The sequence below is a fragment of the Bradysia coprophila genome, unplaced genomic scaffold (assembly GCF_014529535.1).
Source record: "Bradysia coprophila strain Holo2 unplaced genomic scaffold, BU_Bcop_v1 contig_350, whole genome shotgun sequence".
Lineage (NCBI taxonomy): Eukaryota > Metazoa > Arthropoda > Insecta > Diptera > Sciaridae > Bradysia > Bradysia coprophila.
This window is the reverse complement of record NW_023503608.1, coordinates 6,360,876-6,384,307: the sequence shown is the minus strand read 5'-3', so window position 1 is coordinate 6,384,307 and position 23,432 is coordinate 6,360,876. Positions and strand designations below refer to the sequence as shown.

The following is a 23,432-nucleotide window of genomic DNA, read 5'->3' as shown; positions in this document are numbered from 1 at the left end:
TTTTATCGAGAAAATTTTATATTAAAAATGTGAATAAAAAATGAAATGAAAAAACAATGTACGGTAATTGAGATGAAAAAAGATCGGTGGAAAGTTATATCAGATGAACATGTCAGACGTGAAATGATTTAAGCGCATACTTTCGAGGAAGAAAAACTTTTACTGAAATTTATGTAAATTTAGAAAATTAATTTATGGAGAGACTTTTCACAAAAATTAGGCTGCAAGGCGAAATTGGAGTAATGGAAGAAGACATCAACAAAAAATGTGATCGTCATTTAATTTCTATTCATTTCTATGTCATATATAACAGACTTGAGATATTACATACAGAGCTGTAAGTCGTCAAACTTCATGCGAATAAAGTACTGAGGGCACCCTGCATAGTCAAAGGCAAATAGAATAACATTTTGTTTGAACTAGTTTCTATCTTTATGATCCATGAATGTGGAGTCAAAGCCTTTGGCCAACTTATTGATTCTTAGGCTTTTTTATTTAAGTTAACATGTAAGGAAGAAGTGTGTTCAGTCCATTTGTAATAATATTGAGCAAAATTCGAGATGCATTAGTTATGTGGCCTCCATTTTATCCATTTACTTAAAAAGTGTCGAATTTTATAGCACAGATGTCAGATTATCAACCCGAGTCGAGGTCAAAAAGATAAAAAAGGAATCTTTTGTTGTCTCTATTTTTGCATGCAACACTGTGATTGACTTTATTGAAAAAGAGTTTTGTTTAATTCAGTAACGAGACCATCAACCTATTAATTTGAGATATTCCAAAATTAGGTAGATAATGACGAAATAAAGCAATGAACTAATAATCGGTTGGTCTAATATTGCAAAATGTACGGGCAAACAAATGAAGTAAAAGATTTTCTGTCTATTTGTTTCGATATGTTTCTATATGATGCCGTCTGTGAAAGCTTTTTTCATTCCAATTATTCAATTTTCCGTTTCCATAAAAGATTGGAATGATAAATACTGAATTGAAAATGCAACCAGGCAACATATTTTCGTTATAATTATGTTGTGCATTTCAAATTGTAAATTTCAAATAACAATTTTCCCCATATAGTATTATACAAAAGCGGACATATATGTAGAAGTCGAGTGTGTGTTTTTTACTCTACTGCTGCTAACTGCTATCCCAGGTGAAGTTACATATAAATATTAAATATATAAAAATTTGCTGTACTTTCGATTTCATTTTCATAAAACTTTCTCATATATGCATAAAGATTTGTCATAAAAATATATTTTTTTTCCTCAAAACTTGAATAGATTGAAAGAAAGATACACATTTTAGACAATTTTTTTTATGAAAATTTGAATAATTTTTTTTTTAAAGAAAAAAGTAAAAAAACCAATCCACTCACCATTTTTTCTTTTAATATTTGTACAGTCGTTAATGTAAGATGGATCAACTGGTTTCCTCGAGACAATTTATCTTCGTTTTCTTTAACACAAACACTCTTTTATTGTTAAACAAGCATATAATTTGACACAATTTATTTAGGAGTTTCACTTATTCCACTTTTCGTTTATTTCAACAAAAATCCACTTTAATCCAAATAATACGTGTGTGTGGTTTCGCTTTTCAGTTCGTTGTTGCGAACAATATTTCTTGTTTATTATTTTGTTTTCAATATTTTACTTTTTTTTACTTTTCACAATGAAAAATGTCTTTCGGAATGAGTTTTAATTCACCGATCCAATCCAAATTCACTTCTTTTTTTCGCTTCTTCCTCTCAATAAATTAACTTCAGTTCCAAAAACAAAATAAAGAAACGGAAATTGTTAATTGGTAAAATCCATCATCCAAAGGTAATGCATCCCAGACGATAATTGGGTGAACATTCAACTGAAGTAAAAAAAAATGTTCAAAAATTTAACGATTCGTTTTCTGTACGAACAGATTCAACTGACACTTATTAACGGTACGAACTTAGTTTTGGTACTGATACGAAACGAACAGACGTGATTTCTAAGAAAGAGTTTCTCGACGGTGCGGCAAAGTGAGGTTGCCCACTAGCGCGATATTCAATTTTGAATATATGAAAAAGAAGAAAAAACTTTTTTTTTAAACGAAAAGTCGTCACTGATTGTTGGAACGCAATGAACTGAAATGAAATTGGACAGAAAGCAAAAGACAAAATATTATTTCGTATATTAACCGATTAAAGGCAATATATGTGCCCCCTGTTCGATTTGGTATAATAGTAAATAGGTTTTTAGTAGCGGAGATTAAAATGTTGTAGGGAGTGGGGCCAATTCAATATCTCGTGCGAGCACAATTTTATTATTATTTTTTTTAAGTTTGTAAACGGTTCGGTGGTGTTGAGTCGATGTTTTACATGTATATACCTTGTGCTGCTTTTTGGAACGGTGCTGGTAGCCTTTCTTTTTCTATACGTATATATAACGAGCAGGGTCGTCCGGTTTGATTAAATATATGTACGTTTCGTACAGTAGAATATGAATAAAATACGATGCATGGTTTGGTAGGGGATACCAGTAACGTAGTCAAGCATCATTATCTCTTATAAAGTTTCGATTTCAAATGCTTTTTGTATCAATTCGCAAAGCTAACAAACATTTCCATTATTTTTATTTATTTATTTTTTCCTTTTCCAATTAATTGAAAGTGTTTGTTTTGTTGGAGGTTTGAGTAGTGGCTGGTTTATAGTCTAGTTTCTCTTAGATCTACATTTATGCAACACAATATTAGTTCTATGTTTTCCATTCAATATTTTCAATATATATGCGAGTATACATTTAATGTGTAATAATATAAGCTTAGCAAAGGTACGGCGTATTTGAATTAAGTAATGAGTGTGTAGCGTAAAGCAAGAATTCGTTTACTTTTTCGTTGCTTAACAAGATATTTCTCGGACACAAAGCAAACAAATTCAAATGACTCACCCATGCAACGATTTATGGAAATTGAAAAGTACGTTGGCACAATAAATCACACGAATCAATCCATCAAAGACCCAGTCACTTCGAACCGAACAATGTTGCAAACGTAGATATAATTATGGAGCCTCGAAACTGATTGGAATTGGAGAATTGGTAATCTTTCATTTATAGTTGAGGGTGTAATAACTTTATGCTTTCAGGTTATAGGTTCTCGATTGATTCCTTCCACGGAACACTTGTATGTTCTGAATTCAGTTAACGATAATGGATGATAAAACCGGACGCCAGAGAAGCTAAAATGATTTCCTTGGAACTCTAAACGGTAAAACATAAATCTAATTTTTCTATAGCTTTCAATATTTTCTTTGGATTTATCAGTTTGTGACGATCCGGTGTCACATATAACATGAATACCCATTTCATCCTCCAACCCGCAGATACACTCAGACGCCTGTTTAATCCACACTTCAATTATCGCCGCTACCAATCTAGCAATGTGATTCCCAGTCTATGGTGATTAGTTCTTTGGACCATATACAGTTCGGTTCGGGAAGGAAGAATTTTGTGTGCTTTCCTCGTTCATCGTCATTCTATCGCTCGGCCTAGCTAGCCTTCACCCTTCAGCGCTCAAACGTATAGCGATTGAGGTATTGAGGTAAATCGGATCCGTGACGAAGAAAAGGCAGACCCAGCCATTTCCATCGGGTTTTTAATTAGCTTCGCCTACGACGTGACTCGTTTTCATATTCCTTACACTCTTTTATTAGCTTGGACGGTGTCGGGGAATCTCGCACACGCGATCATAGTATGCGTCCTTTTACGACATGTAACGAAAAGTCATGACTGTGCGAGATTCACCACTTAGAGGTGAATCTCGCACACCATGAATTTGTGTGGTGTGCGAGATTACCCTACCCCGCTTGGACGTCAGAACAGGCGACACCAACTTCTTTACCTTCCACCCACATACTTTAAGTCACGAATCTATTTACCTTTCACGGACGCCAGTTTTACATCAGAAGTTTAATTATCGGATCTATTACTACTTTTGATCTAACAAAAGACTGATTTCAAGTTTTCTTCTTCATCTCTGTCAACATGATTTTTCCTATATCGGAACGAACTGGTAATATTCAGCATCTAGCGATACAGCTGGTAAGATACAGCGTTTATTTCTGAAATCAGTATTAACAGATGGCCTCTCAGGAAAATTTCCTTTTAATTAAGGCTGTACAATAAACTTCGCATGCTTTTAGCACAATTCATAAAAATAAAAAGGCTAATTGCTTCAATTATACGCTCTAGCTCTACAGTTTTTAAATTTGTTTTTTGTCGACCGAAAAACCTGTCGCTTCTCCAATCAATCAAGAAATGGAAATGATCGCCTGGTCAACATGTAAGTCGATTGCATTTACATTTGACATTGTATATATGTATTATCATTCAGAAGAAAAGACTTTCTTTTTTTTCGTCTTCATTGATTGATGTCTTTCATCAACCTGAACAAATGTGCGATTGTGCACCGTCATATCAATGTTGTATGCACCGAATTCTGTTTTCGGTTTATGCAACAATTTGTTTGTTTTTAGTGGTCACTATTAAGTGTTAATAGATTTGAAAAGAAATGTAGAGAAAGCATTATTACGAAATTTCTTTTTATTGAGGTCGAATCTTAATCTTTAGAAAGATTGCCTTTGTTTTAATTGGACTGATTCCAATTAGATTTTTTTGCCGAAAATTTAACCTTTCCTTGAATTTAACATTTTCATCAGCCGTTTGATACTTCTTTTAATATTGATTAGTTTGCTTCAGTTAGTGCACCTCAAACACAACACATATCTATCATTTTAGCCTGTCTGTTGGACCGAGACTGCTAGCTGGAATGACTTACTGCACAAGAATATCTGTTAATCCAGCTATGAATCGGGAAATATTTGTACTATAAACTGTATACCAAATTATATTAGAAGTTGGGAGAGAAGTTGCTTTCTGCATCCAAGTCTCCTTTCGATATATTGTGCTTGCCGCTAAGACTACAAGTTCGCATACGCTAACTTACATTAGATATTAGAATCTTTCATTCTCTTTTATTTATTAACAAATTCAACATGCTGCATCCACATTTCCTTAAGTGTTTTAGACTTGGTTTCTTAGAAATAAGCGCTCGTGGAGTACCACAAATACTTAAATCTACCGTCCAATACACATCATGTAAAAGGTTTTCTTTCTAGTTACTTTGTATGGTGCAATCAATTCTGCTTACCATGAGATATCCTTCGTTCTGACTTACCGAAGAATTAATTTCTCAACTACTTAGTAGGACGCTCAAATGACCAAAGATTCGTTCGTAAATGTTCCTCTTCCGATGCTGGCTTCCGATTAGGCCATTAAGTCTATTACCATTCGACCAAAGACCACGGAATAACAGCTCGGCCCCAATGGAGCATTTATTTATCCGAAACGTTTTAATTTACACCGACTTTAGATGAAATGGCTTTTATGTCAAAATGTAAATTTTTTTTGGACAATATCGTTTGGATAATGTTTATTCTCTAGTATTTCGGCGTAAGGCCGGTACGAAAAAGAGAAAGAGAGACCGTCTACCGGTCTTTTTATAAGCTGAGAAAATACTTTAACAATCGTCACTTCCTTTGCTCGAAGTTTCTTCATTGTCGACAATCCACAATCCATATTTCCCTACTTTAAACTACGAATTTATTTGATTCGTTTGTGTTTTATCAAAGCACCTAGCAGGGTAATAGAGGTTTTTACACGTCAAATAGAGTAGTTTTTTGATACCAATAATACCATTAGCAGCCTTAATGGTAATTTTGCAATGACATTATGAAAAAAAAGGTATGGAAATATTCGCATACTTCGATTAAAGTACTACTTTATTTTTTTCTATTACCCTGCTAGCTGCTTTGGTTTTATATTAGAGATAAAGAGCGATGTAATCGACACGTTACAATCAGGTGAATAATATTTGTGAGTTTGTTACAGTCAGAGGCAGTGAGATGTCAGCATTATTTGCTTCAGCTGTTTCTCAGCTGATCCACACATACAATCAAAACTGTTTATACAGTCGAAGCTGTTGTACGCACGTGTGTGTTGCTGGTAAAACTGTAAAGACGTATAAACCAATGAACGTCAACACAAGGTATGGTCGAATGTCAAACTTTGTATGGAGTGGAGGACATAGCGATTTCATATGAAGAAACTCACCTCTCATGAGAGGTGAGTTTGTTTATATGAAACCGCTATGTCCTCCGGTTTGTATGAATAGACCATACCTGTTTTATGCTTTCATTATCAGCTGAAAAACAGCTAAAGCAAATTCATGCTGAAATTTCACTGTATCTAACTGTAAAGACAAAGAAAAAAAATGCGATAAATTTATTGGCAGCGTGATTATCGATTTTTTTTTAAATACATTCGATTCCACACGGAAATTTACTGGAGTGATAAATAAAAAATCTACGTGAGTCGATAACCTTTTTTTTAAATTTTCTGTCAGGCATATTGGTTGTCTAAAAAAGTAAAAAAAAAAGAACTGTTCAAAATTGTTGGACGGGGCGGTTCATTTCTGAACACTACTGGTGATCATCACTGATGATATTTTCAAGCATTGTTGAGTGGTCAAAGTTTGAGTCAAAATTTACGTCAGCCGTCAGCTGCACCCGTTCAATTCATATGTGAAAAATGTTGTTTCGACGATTTATGGTCATATTGATGGAATGATAAATGGCATGTGTGAATAACATATAACATTGTTCATCAAAATGTAAGAAAAAAGCACACTAGGAAGTTATGGTATCACAAAAGATGTTTCCATAATCTTAGATATCAAAATCCAAATCACAAAAAATCCTCCGCGGTGAGAATACATTTTTTTCCAATTATTTATCTCAATTCCATTCAATTTTATCACACACAAAAAAAAACACGATGAGATGTTGGAATCCTCATAAATGTGTAATAAAAAAAAATATGTTGTGTATCGCGGCGTTGTTATACAATCGCACAACAGAATTGCATATTACATCAATAGCATTTGATATTTTCTGTTGTGTATCAGTTTATCTTAAACCTGAACGTATTAAAGCGATTATCGTGTCCACCAAATTTCGGTTTGATTGCATAACAATTGTGTGGCATACGGCTCGGCAAACCAAGATAGCAAATATATTGCGACGGTTTTTGGAACAGTTTTTCAAATATAAGTTTAATGTTCACAAAATTTCGTTTATCTAACTCCTAAAACACACAATGCAAGACATATGTGTACAAAGAGTGAACGTAGGCATGGCTGGGCTATGAAGTAACACGACTCGAAATTGTACCGTGGACAAAGACATATATTTTTGAAGCTTTTAAATGCTTTCGGCTCGTAAGCCAACAGTACCAACAAGACATGATCAAGAAATAAGAAAAAAAAAACTGTTCGAAGCTTATATGTTGGCGTAGAGACTTTATTTTGTTGATCTTGTCTTATGTTGTTGACTGGCTTCTATGTATTCATAAGTTTAATGTCTTTTACAAGAAATATAATGGCATAATATGGGTGTTCATTTCAATACAGTTCGTTCAACGTTTATTACATTGTGAAGTCGATTATTTAATAATTTAACAATCTGTTATCTGTAGCACATTAGTATAGTACATATACCTGGTTTATGTCGGTTATGAATAACGAATAAAAACAATTGCATAATTTGCAACTTTTTTTTTTCAGAAATTCAATTTGCAGAAGTATGTTCGCCGGATGGAATGATGAAAAGAATTCGATTTACTTTTTACTTCTGTGTTGACTACGGGTTTTTTTACTTCCGTAATTTGCGTTAATTGTAACAGTCATGTCATCAAAGAGTCATCATGATCCCTAATGAGAGCACAACCCTCGAGGCTTATCTCGATACTAGTTTAAATTGATCTTTACATAGCCCGACAGCCTTGTCCGTCAAAATGATTCCATTGCTTAATTTCTGGACTCTTTCCTTTCAACGCTTTTATGAGAATGAAGGCGATGTCAGCACACTTTTCACATTGCTAAGCTAAACTTACTCGGTTTTCTTTTTCCACATGGAATTTACGTAGTGTCCTTACTTTACCGATTGGTGTCAGTGTCAGAGGTGTCAACTTCTGATGTATAGCGCCCGGACAACACTACTCAAAAATTCCTCGATCTTGAGAGCTGCTACACAATTAGCAAGACAATAAGAAGAATTTCCGAGGTACTACAGTTCAAAAGTATTCGATCGTTGTGTGTTTTCAGTGTAAATTGACAAACTTTGAGAGGTCGCCAAAAATCGAAATGGTACCGGATTTTCCCGAAAGATGGCGCATTCGATAGCTTGATCCTTAATCTTAAAAAGGAAAAATATAAAAAATGATTTCACCAAATCGAATGAAAAGACAACAGTATTATTATCGCACGCCCGTGCGAATAACCATTTCACATTGGATTTGACTATTCACACGCGCGTGCGAATAGCCATTTTACATTGGATTCGACTATTCGGACGCGCGTGCGATTAGAAATTACCAACAGTAAGTCTTTTTGCAATCGCAGCATTATTTTCGTTCCGCATACGATGACGTTCGTGGTGACTTTGCTTTATTTCTTTGTGAATAAACAGCACTTGCTGGTTGTTTCACATTAATAATACGTTCCACATTGTCATTAAAAATGCAAACGATCTATATTCGTCTCTTTATAATATTAGCTTCAGACACGACACACTTGAAATGTATGCATTCACTTTTTCTTAATAGTATCAAGTGATTGTCATACGACGATTCTCCGTTGCAGCCGAATGCAATCCACAAGGATTGCATGCTTTTTCTTTCATCGGCCTTAAAGGAAGGATGATTTTTTACATTCCAGTTCGTTCCATCTCTATATACTGAATAGTCGTCGTTCGACGCTTACCACGTTTACCTTAACTTTTCTGTAACACGAAACATAGATAATGAGTTAACACTTAAGTAACTGCAGCTTGTGTAACTGTTCCTGATAGTGTTATGTACTAGGTACAGAGAAATGACAACAGCTGTTTTCATTTCTCTGACTGGATATAAGTAATACATTCTTTTCATCCGTGGGAAACTGAAATATGTTTTCGACATGTTGCATTAATATGTATTTCAAAAATACACATTTGTCATCAGGCAATACCGACAGTTGTATTTGACCAGCTTACAATTAGTACCGAAAAATTCTATTTTTCTTCATTCGATGCAAAATGTTCTATTTTCGATAGTAATGTCGTAAACGTCGAATTACGATCCTAAGGCACAAAAAATTTTTGTCCAAAATTTTCTACATTTTTTTTGCAAAATTTACTAAATTTTTCCGATTAATTTTTTTGTTACAATTTTTGAAAACTGTGGAAGACGATTTCTGAAAAATGTAGTAATATCTTTTATCTACCTAGGTGAAATAATAGCAGTGAAAAAGTGCGATTATTTCGCCGTCGGTAGATAAAATAGCGTATTCACCTCTGTTCAAATGTTTATTTAGACAATTGGGGTTATAACATTCGCCTTCGGTTCATGCAACAACTCCCCAAGTGACTAAATAAACATGTGGACAGAGGTGAATAATCTACTAATAACTATGAATATTACGCAGTCAGGTGCGATTTGCGCAACCTACTTTACGACCTTGGATCAAGACGTCATAAATGGAATTTGTTTTCCACTCAAATGGTTATCTTCAATTGCTTATTTTTAAATGGTTATCGTCCAGATCCAAACATTAAAAATAAGTCAATTGAAATAGTCAGAAAACAAACAACTGAAGTAGGTCTCATAACACTGTTACATTTAATTAGGCGCATAGGAACAGGTGGGCTGAGACCGGACAGAGCGGATTTGCAATTCGTCAGGCCTGTATGGAATTATAAAATCAGTCTTTGACCCGAAATTCTGATTTTTGCGACCTCTACTGAATTGATTTGTCTCCGGGTTTTTTCCTCCCTGATATTACGTCCCAGGTACGGTATGCGTTCAATCAACCATTTTAGTCAATTTCTATCAGCTAACCGGATAGATTATCTTATCTTATCTAGTCCCGTACTGTCTGCTTTCCTGATTGTTCATACAATTCGTAAAGAACTTTCTTGCAAATAACTCAAAAAACACTGCTAAGGATTTGATAAGAGTATCAGCCGTATATTTACATGTTAATAACAAGCATTGTATAATTATCATTTATCAGCCATCTATTTGCATTTTAAAAGCAAGTCTGTTTGACAATCAGTACAGTGTTCGGTTGCATTTCGAGTTATACGGATCAAGAAGAAATGGTAGAAACTACAGCATTAGTTTTAATAGCAAGTGCATTTTTGCTCGCATGGTTGTACATTCAACATGCATATGGTTATTGGAAACGAAGGGGTGTTCCATATTTAAAACCTACATTCCCATTTGGATCATTTGCGAAGGGAATTCTACAACGAATCTCCATCGACGATCAGATTAAAGAGGTCTACGACAGTACTTCAGAGCCATTTATCGGTGCGTACAGCCTCCTCAGGCCAGTATTGCTGATGCGTGACCCAGAATTGGTGCGAACCATTTTGGTAAAGGACTTTGAGAATTTCTCCAGTCGGGGCTGGTATGTAAATGAACATGTCGATCCGATGGCACACAATATGCTTGTACAAAATGGTGATTCTTGGCGAAATTTCCGGACAAAGCTGGCTCCAACATTTACTACTGGAAAATTGAAGGCAATGTTCGAAACGGTCGTTAAATGTGGGGATTCGCTCGAGAGTGTGATTAATGAACATGCAAAAAGTGGAGAGGCTGTTGAAATGCGCGATATATTCGCTCGTTTTGTAACCAATGTCATTGCAACCGTTTCATTTGGGATTGACATCGATTGCCTTAAAGAACGCGACTGCGAGTTCCGGCAGTATACACAGCGATTTTTTGAACCAACCGTAATAAATGCGTTCCGTAATACGGCATCAGCATTTGCTCCATCAATAGCAAAATTGTTCCGGACTAGATTCGTGGACAAGGACGTAGGTGACTTTATGACAGGCATTGTAAAGGAAAATTTAGAATTCCGTGAAAAAAACAATGTCACACGTAAGGATTTCTTTCAATTGCTAATGCAGTTAAAAAACACTGGCAAAGTGAAAGAAAGCGACGATGATTGGACAACAAAATCAACGACAACAGGAGCTAATTTGATGAGTGTTAGTGACATGTCCGCACAAGCACTTTTACTTTTCGTCGCTGGTGCTGAGTCCAGCAGTGCAACAATGTTAGCATTTTCATTAGCAAGTACTTTATCAATGAACTCAATTGCTCAATTTTGATATTTTTTAGGTCGTTTTGTCTCTACGAACTCACAAAAAGACCTGAACTTCAACAAAGAGTTTACGAAGAAATTGTTTCAGTTCTCAAAGAACACAACGGAGAATTGTCATATGATGCTCTCGCTGATATGAAATACATAGAATGTTGTATTGAAGGTACACTCGAAAGTTTCTGATTTTTGTTTTTTTTTTGAGACTTTTTTCTTTAAAAAATGATTTTTAGAAACATTACGTAAGCATACTCCTTTCGGATTTGTCACGAGACTATGCGTAAAAGACTACAACATCCCAGACACAAATATAGTAATTGAAAAGGGAACGCAAATCATGATTTCGATGGACGGACTGCAAATGGATCCCAAATTCTACAAAGACCCGATGGAATGGAAACCGGAACGTTTTAGAGAAGAAAAGGTTCCATTTGTCGAAAGACCATTCCTAGCGTTCGGGGACGGCCCTCGTAGCTGTTCGTATCATATTTTATCGTATAAGCAACAAATGGATTTAATTAAATTATTTCCAAAAATTAATCTTTAAAATTAATTCATTTTGACGTGAGTATTAGCAAGAAACAAACAAAAACAAAATATTGCATTTGTCAACGCAAATTTTAATTCATTAATTCCGTGTATAAATTATATTATATTATTTTAAAAATTAAAATATTTTTCAAATTTTTCCAATATTTTTATACTTTTTGTAAAACTATTTAAGTACGGTAATGTGTAAGTGCATACATAATTTCTAAGTCAAATAAGGGATAGGTCGTATTCTCGTGGAATGAAAATTCGAAATTTTTTATCATCGTCGCGATCCCCAATTTGACCTGCATTTGACCGAATCTGCAGTAGAGATTAGAATCATTGTTTTGGATCGATTCTTCATGGAATACCAATTTAGTCGATACTCTTACCTCATTCCGAAATAGAAGCAAAATTTATTGAATAAAAATGTTGTTAGTAAGCACAAAGCATACATATTTTAGGGAAAACTTTGACTCATTACTCTGTGTTATTTTGATCGGGGAATGAATAGCACTGGACTAAACTTTAGTTTCATCGGAACTTGCTTTTTGCTATATAAGAACTCTTTAGTCAGAGCTTGTCGTTTATTATTACTATCGTTGTCGATAACAGATGACAGCCGTCTGTAACAGGTTAATAGAGATGAGGTTGTTGACTTATAATTTCAATTATATTTCCGTATACAATAACACAGTGAATCATATTTTATTCATTTTCAGAGAATAGTAAGACATAATATTGAAATAAATCAATTTGTAATGATTAATTTTCGACCAAATTTATCCGGCAATTTGTTTAAGGTTGTATAAAGTTTTGAAACAGCAAAATGTAAAACGATTTTGTGCTGTATAGAGATGAATATAATTCGTTGCTGCGAATCAATTGATGTATTGTTCTTCGACGTGACATTTCAAAAATATTTAATGAACGGTTAATTCGGTTGTGTGTCTTTTGTCGATTGATTAGTAGCGTGAATATATCTTCGACAAAACGATCTGTAGCTGCGTCTCCCGATGTTCCGAGACCGAAATATTTCCATTCTTCTCGGTTTTTGTGGAACAGATCTCTTTCGTGATTAAATTTTTTGTGTATTCTTGTTGAGTAAAATTTGATTGTTGATCCGGCTTCTATTAAATTTCTCGCATGGTTGATCATGATGTAGATTCCAGATGAATAACAAAATGTTGCTTCGTTATACCACAAGTTTAGTGTCCTTAATACAGGATGTTCGGAATCACCGACCATGGCACATGCCATACAGTGTAGAATGTGGCAAGGTTGTGGTTTGGGTAATGCTATCATGTTGTTGCGTTTATTAAAGATTCGAGTTATATTTGCGCATGAACGATCCATTTTTTTATTAATTGGAGGTTGTCTTTCGATTGGACGTGTTGATTGCAGATTGACTTTCTCAAAAATTATTGAATGGAAAACACCACTTTGCTTATTTCCGTCTCCTGACGTTCCATTGCAAGTGACTTTCAATCCTGGCGTGTATTGGTTCATTACGACTATTTGTAAATGTTTCTCATCTGCAATCGCAAGCACGATGTTCATGACTAAATAATCAGATCGAAGGAAATCTTCCATGAATGTGCAAACTGGACAGTCTGTGTGACATCGACGGAACATAGTATCGGCCGATGTTTGGAATTGCCAAGTCGTCTGTGGTGTTTGCAAATTTCTCCATCCGTATATTTGGTTTTTTTCAATGTTTTTATTTGTTGCGGAACCACTGCGTTTGATCTTGTTGTACACTGCAACTCGATTAGTGCTCATTTGGTACGGTTTGAATACGGCTAAACGATGGGCTGTAATAACGCGGTTGCTTTCTTTATTTGCCGTTTGACTTATGCTGATAGCTGTTAGCAGCCTATTGACAATTCTTTGTGCTGGAAAATGTGGTGCATCTTGATGGCGTGTCTTTGTAAACCATTCAAAGAAGGCTACACTTTGATATATAGGCTTGAACTGGATGTTATTGTTCAGGAATGAATTTAATCCAGCACGTCGGTTAGATTGTGTGTCCAGTATATTTAGCGTGTTATTACGAACTGATCTGGTTAAAATGATCAAAGCATCTTCCAGTACAAGATCCAGATTTGCGTTATTATTTGAAGGAAATGCAACAAAACACCATTTCTTAGGACCTTCTTCGAAGCCGGGTTGTGGTAAGTTGAAGCGCTTAATTTGACGTGATTTGTGTGTGTATGCAGTAGATCCAGCGTAAGATTCTTTAACCTCTGTATGTCCCATGAAGTATGTTCCTTTTGAATGACACGTTGTTTGTTGGGCTGGATATATGTTGAATTTCTGCATCCACTCGCGTGTTCGATCTTCGTTTGCAAGCATTTTGCAGACATTGCAATCATTATTATTACATTTTTTGTGACTGATTGCGTTCACAGGTTGTGAAACAACATTAATAACCTCTTTGAACAATTTTTGAATGAGTTGACGGAAGTCAACGTCTGCCAATAATGGTTGCTGCTCAAAGATCAATTCACTATTTTCGTACGCAGGTGGTTCATAACACACGTTTTGATTTTGATTACTGCTAGGGCTTGAATGAGTATCTTTAACTGTTGGTAATGATTGATGTGGCTGGTCTTCAATATTAGCGTGATTCATTGATACTTCACTAAATTGAATGGATAGGAACGATTCTCGTTTGAATTGTGGACTGGATCGTTGATCCTCTTCCATTTCCATGGATGGGAACGATTCCCGTTCGGATTGTGGACTGGACCGTTGATCGTCTTCCATTTCAATGGATGGGAACGATTCCCGTTCGGATTGTGGACTGGACCGTTGATCGTCTTCCATTTCAATGGATGGGAACGATTCCCGTTCGGATTGTGGACTGGACCGTTGATCGTCTTCCATTTCAATGGATGGGAACGATTCCCGTTCGGATTGTGGACTGGACCGTTGATCGTCTTCATTTATTTGCATTACTTCATTCACGACTACTGGTTCAACGTTTAGCAATGCAGGTATCTTTAAAAAAAGGATGAGATGTTAGAAAGTGTGAATCTAGTTTTGAATATTTGCTCAGAGTTGCTTACAGGAATAATGGCTAATGTCTCTTCATTTGGAATGCCATCGATTGTGAATGTTATTGGTATGATGGTTATTTTAGACGATGTCCTTTGATATTCTTCAGTGTAGAATTCAATAAATTCGTCTCTCGTAAAAAACATGCAACAAACGTTGCCATATGACTGTTTGTTTTCGTTTTCTTGGTCAAAAACATGTGCATTTCTGCCGTTGTTGTCTCTTCCATGCGAGTCGAAAAATATGTAAGTGTACGGAAGTTGTTCGTCTTTTCGATGTTTCAATAGTGCATATGATCTTGTTGCTTCTGTAATGATAGCTCTGCTGTATGGATGCTCTTCGAATTGTAGTATGGATGTTTTAAAGTCCTCTTTACTGAATCTTCCATTTCCACATCCGTATGGATCTACATGTAAATGGTAACTTTTACCATCGATGGAAATATCGTCACAAAATCGTGAATTAGTAATTTGGTCACAATTTACTAAGTCGCAAACTTCTATTAAACCATTGTGTTTTCTTGCATCCGGGATATGTTGATAGCAATGACGATAATAATGGTCGCCTTGAATCACAATACTGTCCAGATCATTTCTATTCCAACGGGAAACGTTCTTATGGCTGCAGTAAGCTGATGCGTAGACTGCAATACCGACACATTGGTGTTGCGGTTGTGATAATAGATCATTAAATTGTGAGATGTTTCCCAGGACAATTTTTGAGTGGTATTTTTTGTAGTTTGAACTTTGCATTTGTTTCTGGTCGTGCTGTATCTGCTGCAATTTTGTTTGTTGTGCTTCAATGATTTGCGATTGTGTTTTTACAATTTCACTGTATTTGCTAGTTGCATTCTCGATTATCTCAATGTCAGCTAAAGCTTCTTGACAAAAAATCTGCAACGACTCTATGTCGATATCATCAGGTAGTTTCACTGGAGCTGGTATGCTGGCAGGAACTGGTATATCTGTATAAGTGGTGTGTGTACGCAAAGGTGCTTTGATATATGTGAAAACTTCTGTATTAAATTTCGGATCAAGCGTTCTAATCGAGTCATTGAGATGTGAAATGTTATTATTGTGATTGTGGAATGTTGATTCAATATTTCTGCATTCTGATAAGACAATTTCCTTCTTCAAAGATAATTTTTTGTAAAATTTCTTTAATTTTTTCATTTCATCGTCCATTTTCCTACATGAAAATATCCACCTTAAATGAGACGGACGACGGTGGAAATATGGAAAATTTTCTAACAAAAAAAAAATTTTTTCTTCACTATTCCCTACACTGGTTGGTACTGGTGCTCGCTGCCACTGGTACCAAATGAAAGTGCTTCTGACGTCCTACAAACCTACATGAAAATATCCACCTTAAATGAGACGGACGACGGTGGAAATATGGAAAATTTTCTAACAAAAAAAAAATTTTTTCTTCACTATTCCCTACACTGGTTGGTACTGGTGCTCGCTGCCACTGGTACCAAATGAAAGTGCTTCTGACGTCCTACAAACCTACATGAAAATATCCACCTTAAATGAGACGGACGACGGTGGAAATATGGAAAATTTTCTAACAAAAAAAAAATTTTTTCTTCACTATTCCCTACACTGGTTGGTACTGGTGCTCGCTGCCACTGGTACCAAATGAAAGTGCTTCTGACGTCCTACAAACCTACATGAAAATATCCACCTTAAATGAGACGGACGACGGTGGAAATATGGAAAATTTTCTAACAAAAAAAAAATTTTTTCTTCACTATTCCCTACACTGGTTGGTACTGGTGCTCGCTGCCACTGGTACCAAATGAAAGTGCTTCTGACGTCCTACAAACCTACATGAAAATATCCACCTTAAATGAGACGGACGACGGTGGAAATATGGAAAATTTTCTAACAAAAAAAAAATTTTTTCTTCACTATTCCCTACACTGGTTGGTACTGGTGCTCGCTGCCACTGGTACCAAATGAAAGTGCTTCTGACGTCCTACAAACCTACATGAAAATATCCACCTTAAATGAGACGGACGACGGTGGAAATATGGAAAATTTTCTAACAAAAAAAAAATTTTTTCTTCACTATTCCCTACACTGGTTGGTACTGGTGCTCGCTGCCACTGGTACCAAATGAAAGTGCTTCTGACGTCCTACAAACCTACATGAAAATATCCACCTTAAATGAGACGGACGACGGTGGAAATATGGAAAATTTTCTAACAAAAAAAAAATTTTTTCTTCACTATTCCCTACACTGGTTGGTACTGGTGCTCGCTGCCACTGGTACCAAATGAAAGTGCTTCTGACGTCCTACAAACCTACATGAAAATATCCACCTTAAATGAGACGGACGACGGTGGAAATATGGAAAATTTTCTAACAAAAAAAAAAATTTTTCTTCACTATTCCCTACACTGGTTGGTACTGGTGCTCGCTGCCACTGGTACCAAATGAAAGTGCTTCTGACGTCCTACAAACCTACATGAAAATATCCACCTTAAATGAGACGGACGACGGTGGAAATATGGAAAATTTTCTAACAAAAAAAAAATTTTTCTTCACTATTCCCTACACTGGTTGGTACTGGTGCTCGCTGCCACTGGTACCAAATGAAAGTGCTTCTGACGTCCTACAAACCTACATGAAAATATCCACCTTAAATGAGACGGACGACGGTGGAAATATGGAAAATTTTCTAACAAAAAAAAAAATTTTTCTTCACTATTCCCTACACTGGTTGGTACTGGTGCTCGCTGCCACTGGTACCAAATGAAAGTGCTTCTGACGTCCTACAAACCTACATGAAAATATCCACCTTAAATGAGACGGACGACGGTGGAAATATGGAAAATTTTCTAACAAAAAAAAATTTTTTCTTCACTATTCCCTACACTGGTTGGTACTGGTGCTCGCTGCCACTGGTACCAAATGAAAGTGCTTCTGACGTCCTACAAACCTACATGAAAATATCCACCTTAAATGAGACGGACGACGGTGGAAATATGGAAAATTTTCTAACAAAAAAAAAATTTTTTCTTCACTATTCCCTACACTGGTTGGTACTGGTGCTCGCTGCCACTGGTACCAAATGAAAGTGCTTCTGACGTCCTACAAACCTACATGAAAATATCCACCTTAAATGAGACGGACGACGGTGGAAATATGGAAAATTTTCTAACAAAAAAAAAATTTTTTCTTCACTATTCCCTACACTGGTTGGTACTGGTGCTCGCTGCCACTGGTACCAAATGAAAGTGCTTCTGACGTCCTACAAACCTACATGAAAATATCCACCTTAAATGAGACGGACGACGGTGGAAATATGGAAAATTTTCTAACAAAAAAAAAATTTTTTCTTCACTATTCCCTACACTGGTTGGTACTGGTGCTCGCTGCCACTGGTACCAAATGAAAGTGCTTCTGACGTCCTACAAACCTACATGAAAATATCCACCTTAAATGAGACGGACGACGGTGGAAATATGGAAAATTTTCTAACAAAAAAAAAATTTTTTCTTCACTATTCCCTACACTGGTTGGTACTGGTGCTCGCTGCCACTGGTACCAAATGAAAGTGCTTCTGACGTCCTACAAACCTACATGAAAATATCCACCTTAAATGAGACGGACGACGGTGGAAATATGGAAAATTTTCTAACAAAAAAAAAAATTTTTTCTTCACTATTCCCTACACTGGTTGGTACTGGTGCTCGCTGCCACTGGTACCAAATGAAAGTGCTTCTGACGTCCTACAAACCTACATGAAAATATCCACCTTAAATGAGACGGACGACGGTGGAAATATGGAAAATTTTCTAACAAAAAAAAAAAAATTTTCTTCACTATTCCCTACACTGGTTGGTACTGGTGCTCGAAATAAAAGTGAAACACGTCACACATTTCTTCTTTATCCAGTTTAATTCTTTTTTGCATTTTATTACAGAATATACAAACATGTCTTCGTCTTATGCTTAGCTTATTCTATTCAGTTTTTCTTCAATTTAAATTAGTTCAGTACTTTTTCATTTGGGCTAAAGAAAAAAATGACGTAAGTTACTGTATGACCTTTTATATAGTCAATTTTCGATTTCTTGTTCGTATGAAGAGTTGATTGGAGAGCATTTTTTGATCGGCATGAATAAGCTGTTTTCGGTGGTAATTTTTGGATTTTGGCAAAGTTACTGTATGGCGACGTCGCTGAATTGTACTATGAATGTGCATTGCGTATCCACGAATCTCCTTATCCACTTTTTCCGCTAACAGATCATGTCGAGAAGTTAAAAAAATCGTCCGAATATATTCTCTTGTGGTCTGCTTCACTTCCGAAGAATTGACTTTTTTAACTACGTTATATCGACTTTTGTAGTATCCTAGACGATCATTGTAAGCAGGTGAGTTGGGATCGTACTCGGCTAGAGGATCATCATACGCTGGCAGAGCAGGATCGTATTCGTCCGTTCTATTACACAATGGCATTTCAGGATCGTACTCATGTTGATGTAGTTTGTTTTCTGAATCAATATTTGATGCCACTTCCTGTTGCACCTGTGCATATTTCATCTTCGTGATTTCTTCCATTTCGTCGTTAACAATGACGGTGTTGATATTGTCTTCACAGGACACTTTCTTAATCTTCACGAATGTTGGTATTTCATTTTTGAGTGATGGGTTAAATTTGATTGCAAATGCATAAGGATTCTGATTGTGCACGGATGGAGGAGCTGGCTTCAAATGTTCGATGGCCACATCAAGTTTATGTCCTGTATGTAGAAGAATAAAATGTAAATTTTGGATTATTAGATATTTGATTGAATTATGAACTTACCAAAATCAATCAATCGGATGGATACTGTGTCTTCGGTGGTGATGGGTTCTAAAACTACACCACGATGGTAAATGTTGTCGAATGGTACAAGATATATCGAATTCACTTTGATGAGCTTTCGGTCGATAGTATCTGCAGATGGAGGAATTGCGTTGCACAATCTCAGCAGTTTTATATTGTCGATTACTTTGTTCGCCAATGTTGCCCAGGCAATACCGTCATCGCCCACAAAATGAATCACAACTTGAACGAAAATGTTTTCTGGCATAGCGTCCGGTATCCACGGCCCATGAATAGACAGAATTTCTGGTTCAATATGCTGATTGTGTGACTGAATGTTCTGCACAGGCGTTTCAATTTTCTTTGGTGATGGTTCCTTTTGTGAGGGTGTGGCAAGCTTTACGTTCTGTTTAGAGGCTGATGGTAATTTACACCTATGATAAGTGGGATTATTGGATGACTGCAATAGAGAGTAGAACTAAGTAACATACTGTGATTGTTTTCGGTGCCGCTGTAAGCTCTGGATGCTTTTATAAGTTTTGCCACAAGGCTCGCAACAAAATGTTTTGCCCAGATGTATTTCTAGATGTTGTGTTAGATATCGTTTACTGCTGAACGATTTGTTACACACATTGCATAAATATAATTTGTCCCCGTCATGGATGTCCAAATGCACTCGTAAATCGGTAGATGTGACAAAGCGTTTAGTACATTGATTGCACTGAAAGGTCTTTGCGCCTATTATTGGAAAAAAAACGTTAGGCAAATTGAACGTTTTCAATTAATAAGTTTCATACCAGCATGGCGTTTCATATGAACTATGAAATTGCTTCTAGTATTGATAATCTTCTCACATACGTCACATTTGTAAGCATTCTCCATCGTAATTTTCTGCAATTGTATCGAAATATTGTCATCGTTGTAATTTTTTGGCCTTCAAAGGCCAGGTTATGGTGTTTACTATCGCACAGATGTCAACATGCATAACCTGGCCTTAAGTCAACTGAAAACTCAAATAACATAAATGTCCACCTTTTCTACGTTATGGACCTATGTTGTACACAGGTAACGAAGACAGAATTATTTTATGAATCATGAAAATTAGATATAGTAAAATCGGGCTGACATAATACAACCAGAGCTCTGTCATCAACTTCGTAGCTCAATTTGTGTGTCACCACCTTCGTATTCAACTCAGGGTTGTCTTAACCTGATTCTTTTAGAACCTTGCATAAAGGTACGTTCAAAAATAAACGCTGTAGTCTAGTCGATAACACAAGACGTTTACAACAGTCTTATGCTTAATTCTCATCCAAAAAACTTCCAATTTTGTCCTAGTAAGAAGAGAAATTTTTATTTTTGCTATATTTTCCTGTCTCTTCTTGTTACAATACTTTTAGAAATATTTTTGGGTGAAATCTAAGTGCAAAACTCTTGTAAACGTTTGTATTAAAAATTGCGTTATCGACTGCACTACTGGGAGAAGTGCAGTATGTTTAGATTAACGCCATCTATGAACTACAATTTCAATCATGCGTTGGCATCATATTGACACAACAGTTATTTGTGATCTTATTTATGATCAAATGCAAGCAGCAATGGCAAAATTGGAAATCAAAATAATGGACGAAATAAAAGATATGGTGGCCGAAGAACCACTTGAAATTTCGACTGGTAAGTCCGATTTTGAGTTCACATAGACGATTTCATATTTCGATCAAGTTAGTGTTGCTTCATTTTGCTTTTAAAAATCATTATAAGTTTTCCGAAAGCTGCCCATCAAAGACCAATCCTTCTTTTGACCTCTGCTGTCTGATTGTCTAGACCTGGCATAAACTTGTGGCCAAGATACAATTTGCAATTTTAATGTCCCTGTCATGATCTATGTTTATCATGATTTTTGTTTTCGATACGTTCATTTTGAGACTGACTTTGCTTGATTCTTCGTACAAATTTTGTAACATGACTTGTGCGTGGTCCAGATCTGTTGGACCTTGGACCACGATTTGCGGTATAGCTTTTCGTTGTTTTCAAAATTGCAGTTGCATCGGCTTCAGATTCTCCAAGCTACAAACAAAGCTAGGACTTGTGCTTCTATTGCGCAAATTTAGATTCGAACTCCACGAAACACACACTGAAAAAGAGCTTGAAATAAGTCCGTTATGTTTGGCTAAATTGCCAACATTTGGCATTAATTTAAAAGTTCACTTGCGTGCATAATGGTAATTTTATCGATACCAATGGGTTGGGCTGTCCTTAATTTTCATATTAAATTTTGAATCTTGATGAATTTTATTCGCCGCGGAATTCTTTTCAACCTTTTTATGCCGGTACAATGATTTTTAATATTGTTGCTATGCATGATACTGATACATGATATGTTATCGACAACGACGAAAGAATTAAAAGATGATTTCCAGTTAACAATGTGTTTATACTTAGTCAAATCAAGTAATAGATTCAATAGCTGTATTTGATGTGTTTTCCGAGCGGTCACATCCACTTCTAGGAATTATTATGAAGTCGGCGACCCCTTGATGTTTTGGGACTGATATGCGCGACTTTCTAACAATTCCTACGGCTAGTGCCAGATTCATTCAGTAAAGGAATTATTCCCGGCAAAAAATCCTGAATAGCAAGGAAAACAATCAGAAACTTCGATATTTCTTTATCAAATCTTCGATTGGATTAAATTTCTTCTGAAATAAATACGGATTTGAGATTTGAATGTGTTCCACTTAAAGAACACACTTCAAACATGAGTGGTACTCTAAATAGATTACTGAAACTTTGTAGTATGTCATATAACTGTAAAACACTCTAAAAACTAGTTCATACAAAATAGTAGTTGATTTGGCAGCTGTCGACTATGATCAGTTTTGCTTGAAGTGCCTTGACTTAAAATAACGCACTTTGAGCAAAAATAATCATATAGGTCAGCTGAGTAAAGTACTCCGTTTTACAAGAAAATATTTGTACAGTATTTTACAGTTGTGTGACACACTGTCAAGTTTCAGTACCCCATTTAAAGTACCACTCATGCTTGAAGTGCGTTGCTTAATTTGAAGCTAGCCGTAAATCGATTATCGGATTCCCCATCAAACGCTTTATCATCTCAATCATGAATCGTTTAATCGAAACTGGAATCTCAAATTATTATTTATGAAGCTGGCGTTAAAGCTTATACAATAGGCAATCGATCGTTTCAGTGTAAAATAATGCCTATAGAAATGTTAGATAACATAGCTGAAGAAATTATCATTTCAAAAATGTGTACGAAAACTGATACGTGATGCATAATTGATTTGCGTTAATTTGTTTTTATGAGATTTCATTTTTCGATATGCTAAGACTTTATTTTTATAATTTTCATTTGAGTGATGAGAAACTGTTGCCCCAAGAAGTACATATTTACACACACGCTCTGCGGTGATGATAATGATTCGTGTGTATTTCATTTCATTTTTTATCTTCCGCAAAAATTTGCATTAACTAAAAAGAGGTTCTTCACTCTCTGTCCACATGTGAAGGCAAATTTTTGTTATTGGGATTATATTGTTGTAAAATTGTAAACATTTTTTTGATTTATTTCGCATAACATATGGTGACGAAATGTTTGGATTTTGGATGGGACTGTTTGGTGTGTCAATTTTGAAATAAATGAAAACGACACTATTGAGGCTAATCTAGACATTGTGCTTTGAACTCTGTGATTTATATGGAATTGAATTGTTTAAAATGATTCGCTGAAGATATATGTGATTGTGGCAAGTGTGGCAGCA

General features: G+C 35.7%; 2 protein-coding genes across 2 annotated transcripts in view; one reads left to right on the top strand and one right to left on the bottom strand.

The window, feature by feature from the left end:
• Positions 1-2,206, bottom strand: part of LOC119080400 (probable chitinase 10) — a 40,474-nt gene extending 38,268 nt beyond the window's left edge. The window contains exon 1 of the mRNA XM_037188729.1: positions 1,379-2,206. Coding sequence (XP_037044624.1) covers positions 1,379-1,381 — 3 coding nt within the window. The 5' untranslated portion in view covers positions 1,382-2,206. The remainder of the gene's footprint in view (positions 1-1,378) is intronic.
• Positions 2,207-10,190: 7,984 nt separating this feature from the next.
• On the top strand, positions 10,191-21,934 carry LOC119080439 (probable cytochrome P450 6d5). The gene is made up of 4 exons (XM_037188802.1): positions 10,191-11,199; positions 11,265-11,410; positions 11,478-11,715; positions 21,690-21,934. The coding sequence occupies exons 1-4, from the start codon at positions 10,229-10,231 to the stop codon at positions 21,868-21,870; spliced, it is 1,536 nt and encodes a 511-aa protein (XP_037044697.1). The 5' UTR covers positions 10,191-10,228; the 3' UTR covers positions 21,871-21,934.
• Positions 21,935-23,432: the final 1,498 nt, after the last annotated feature.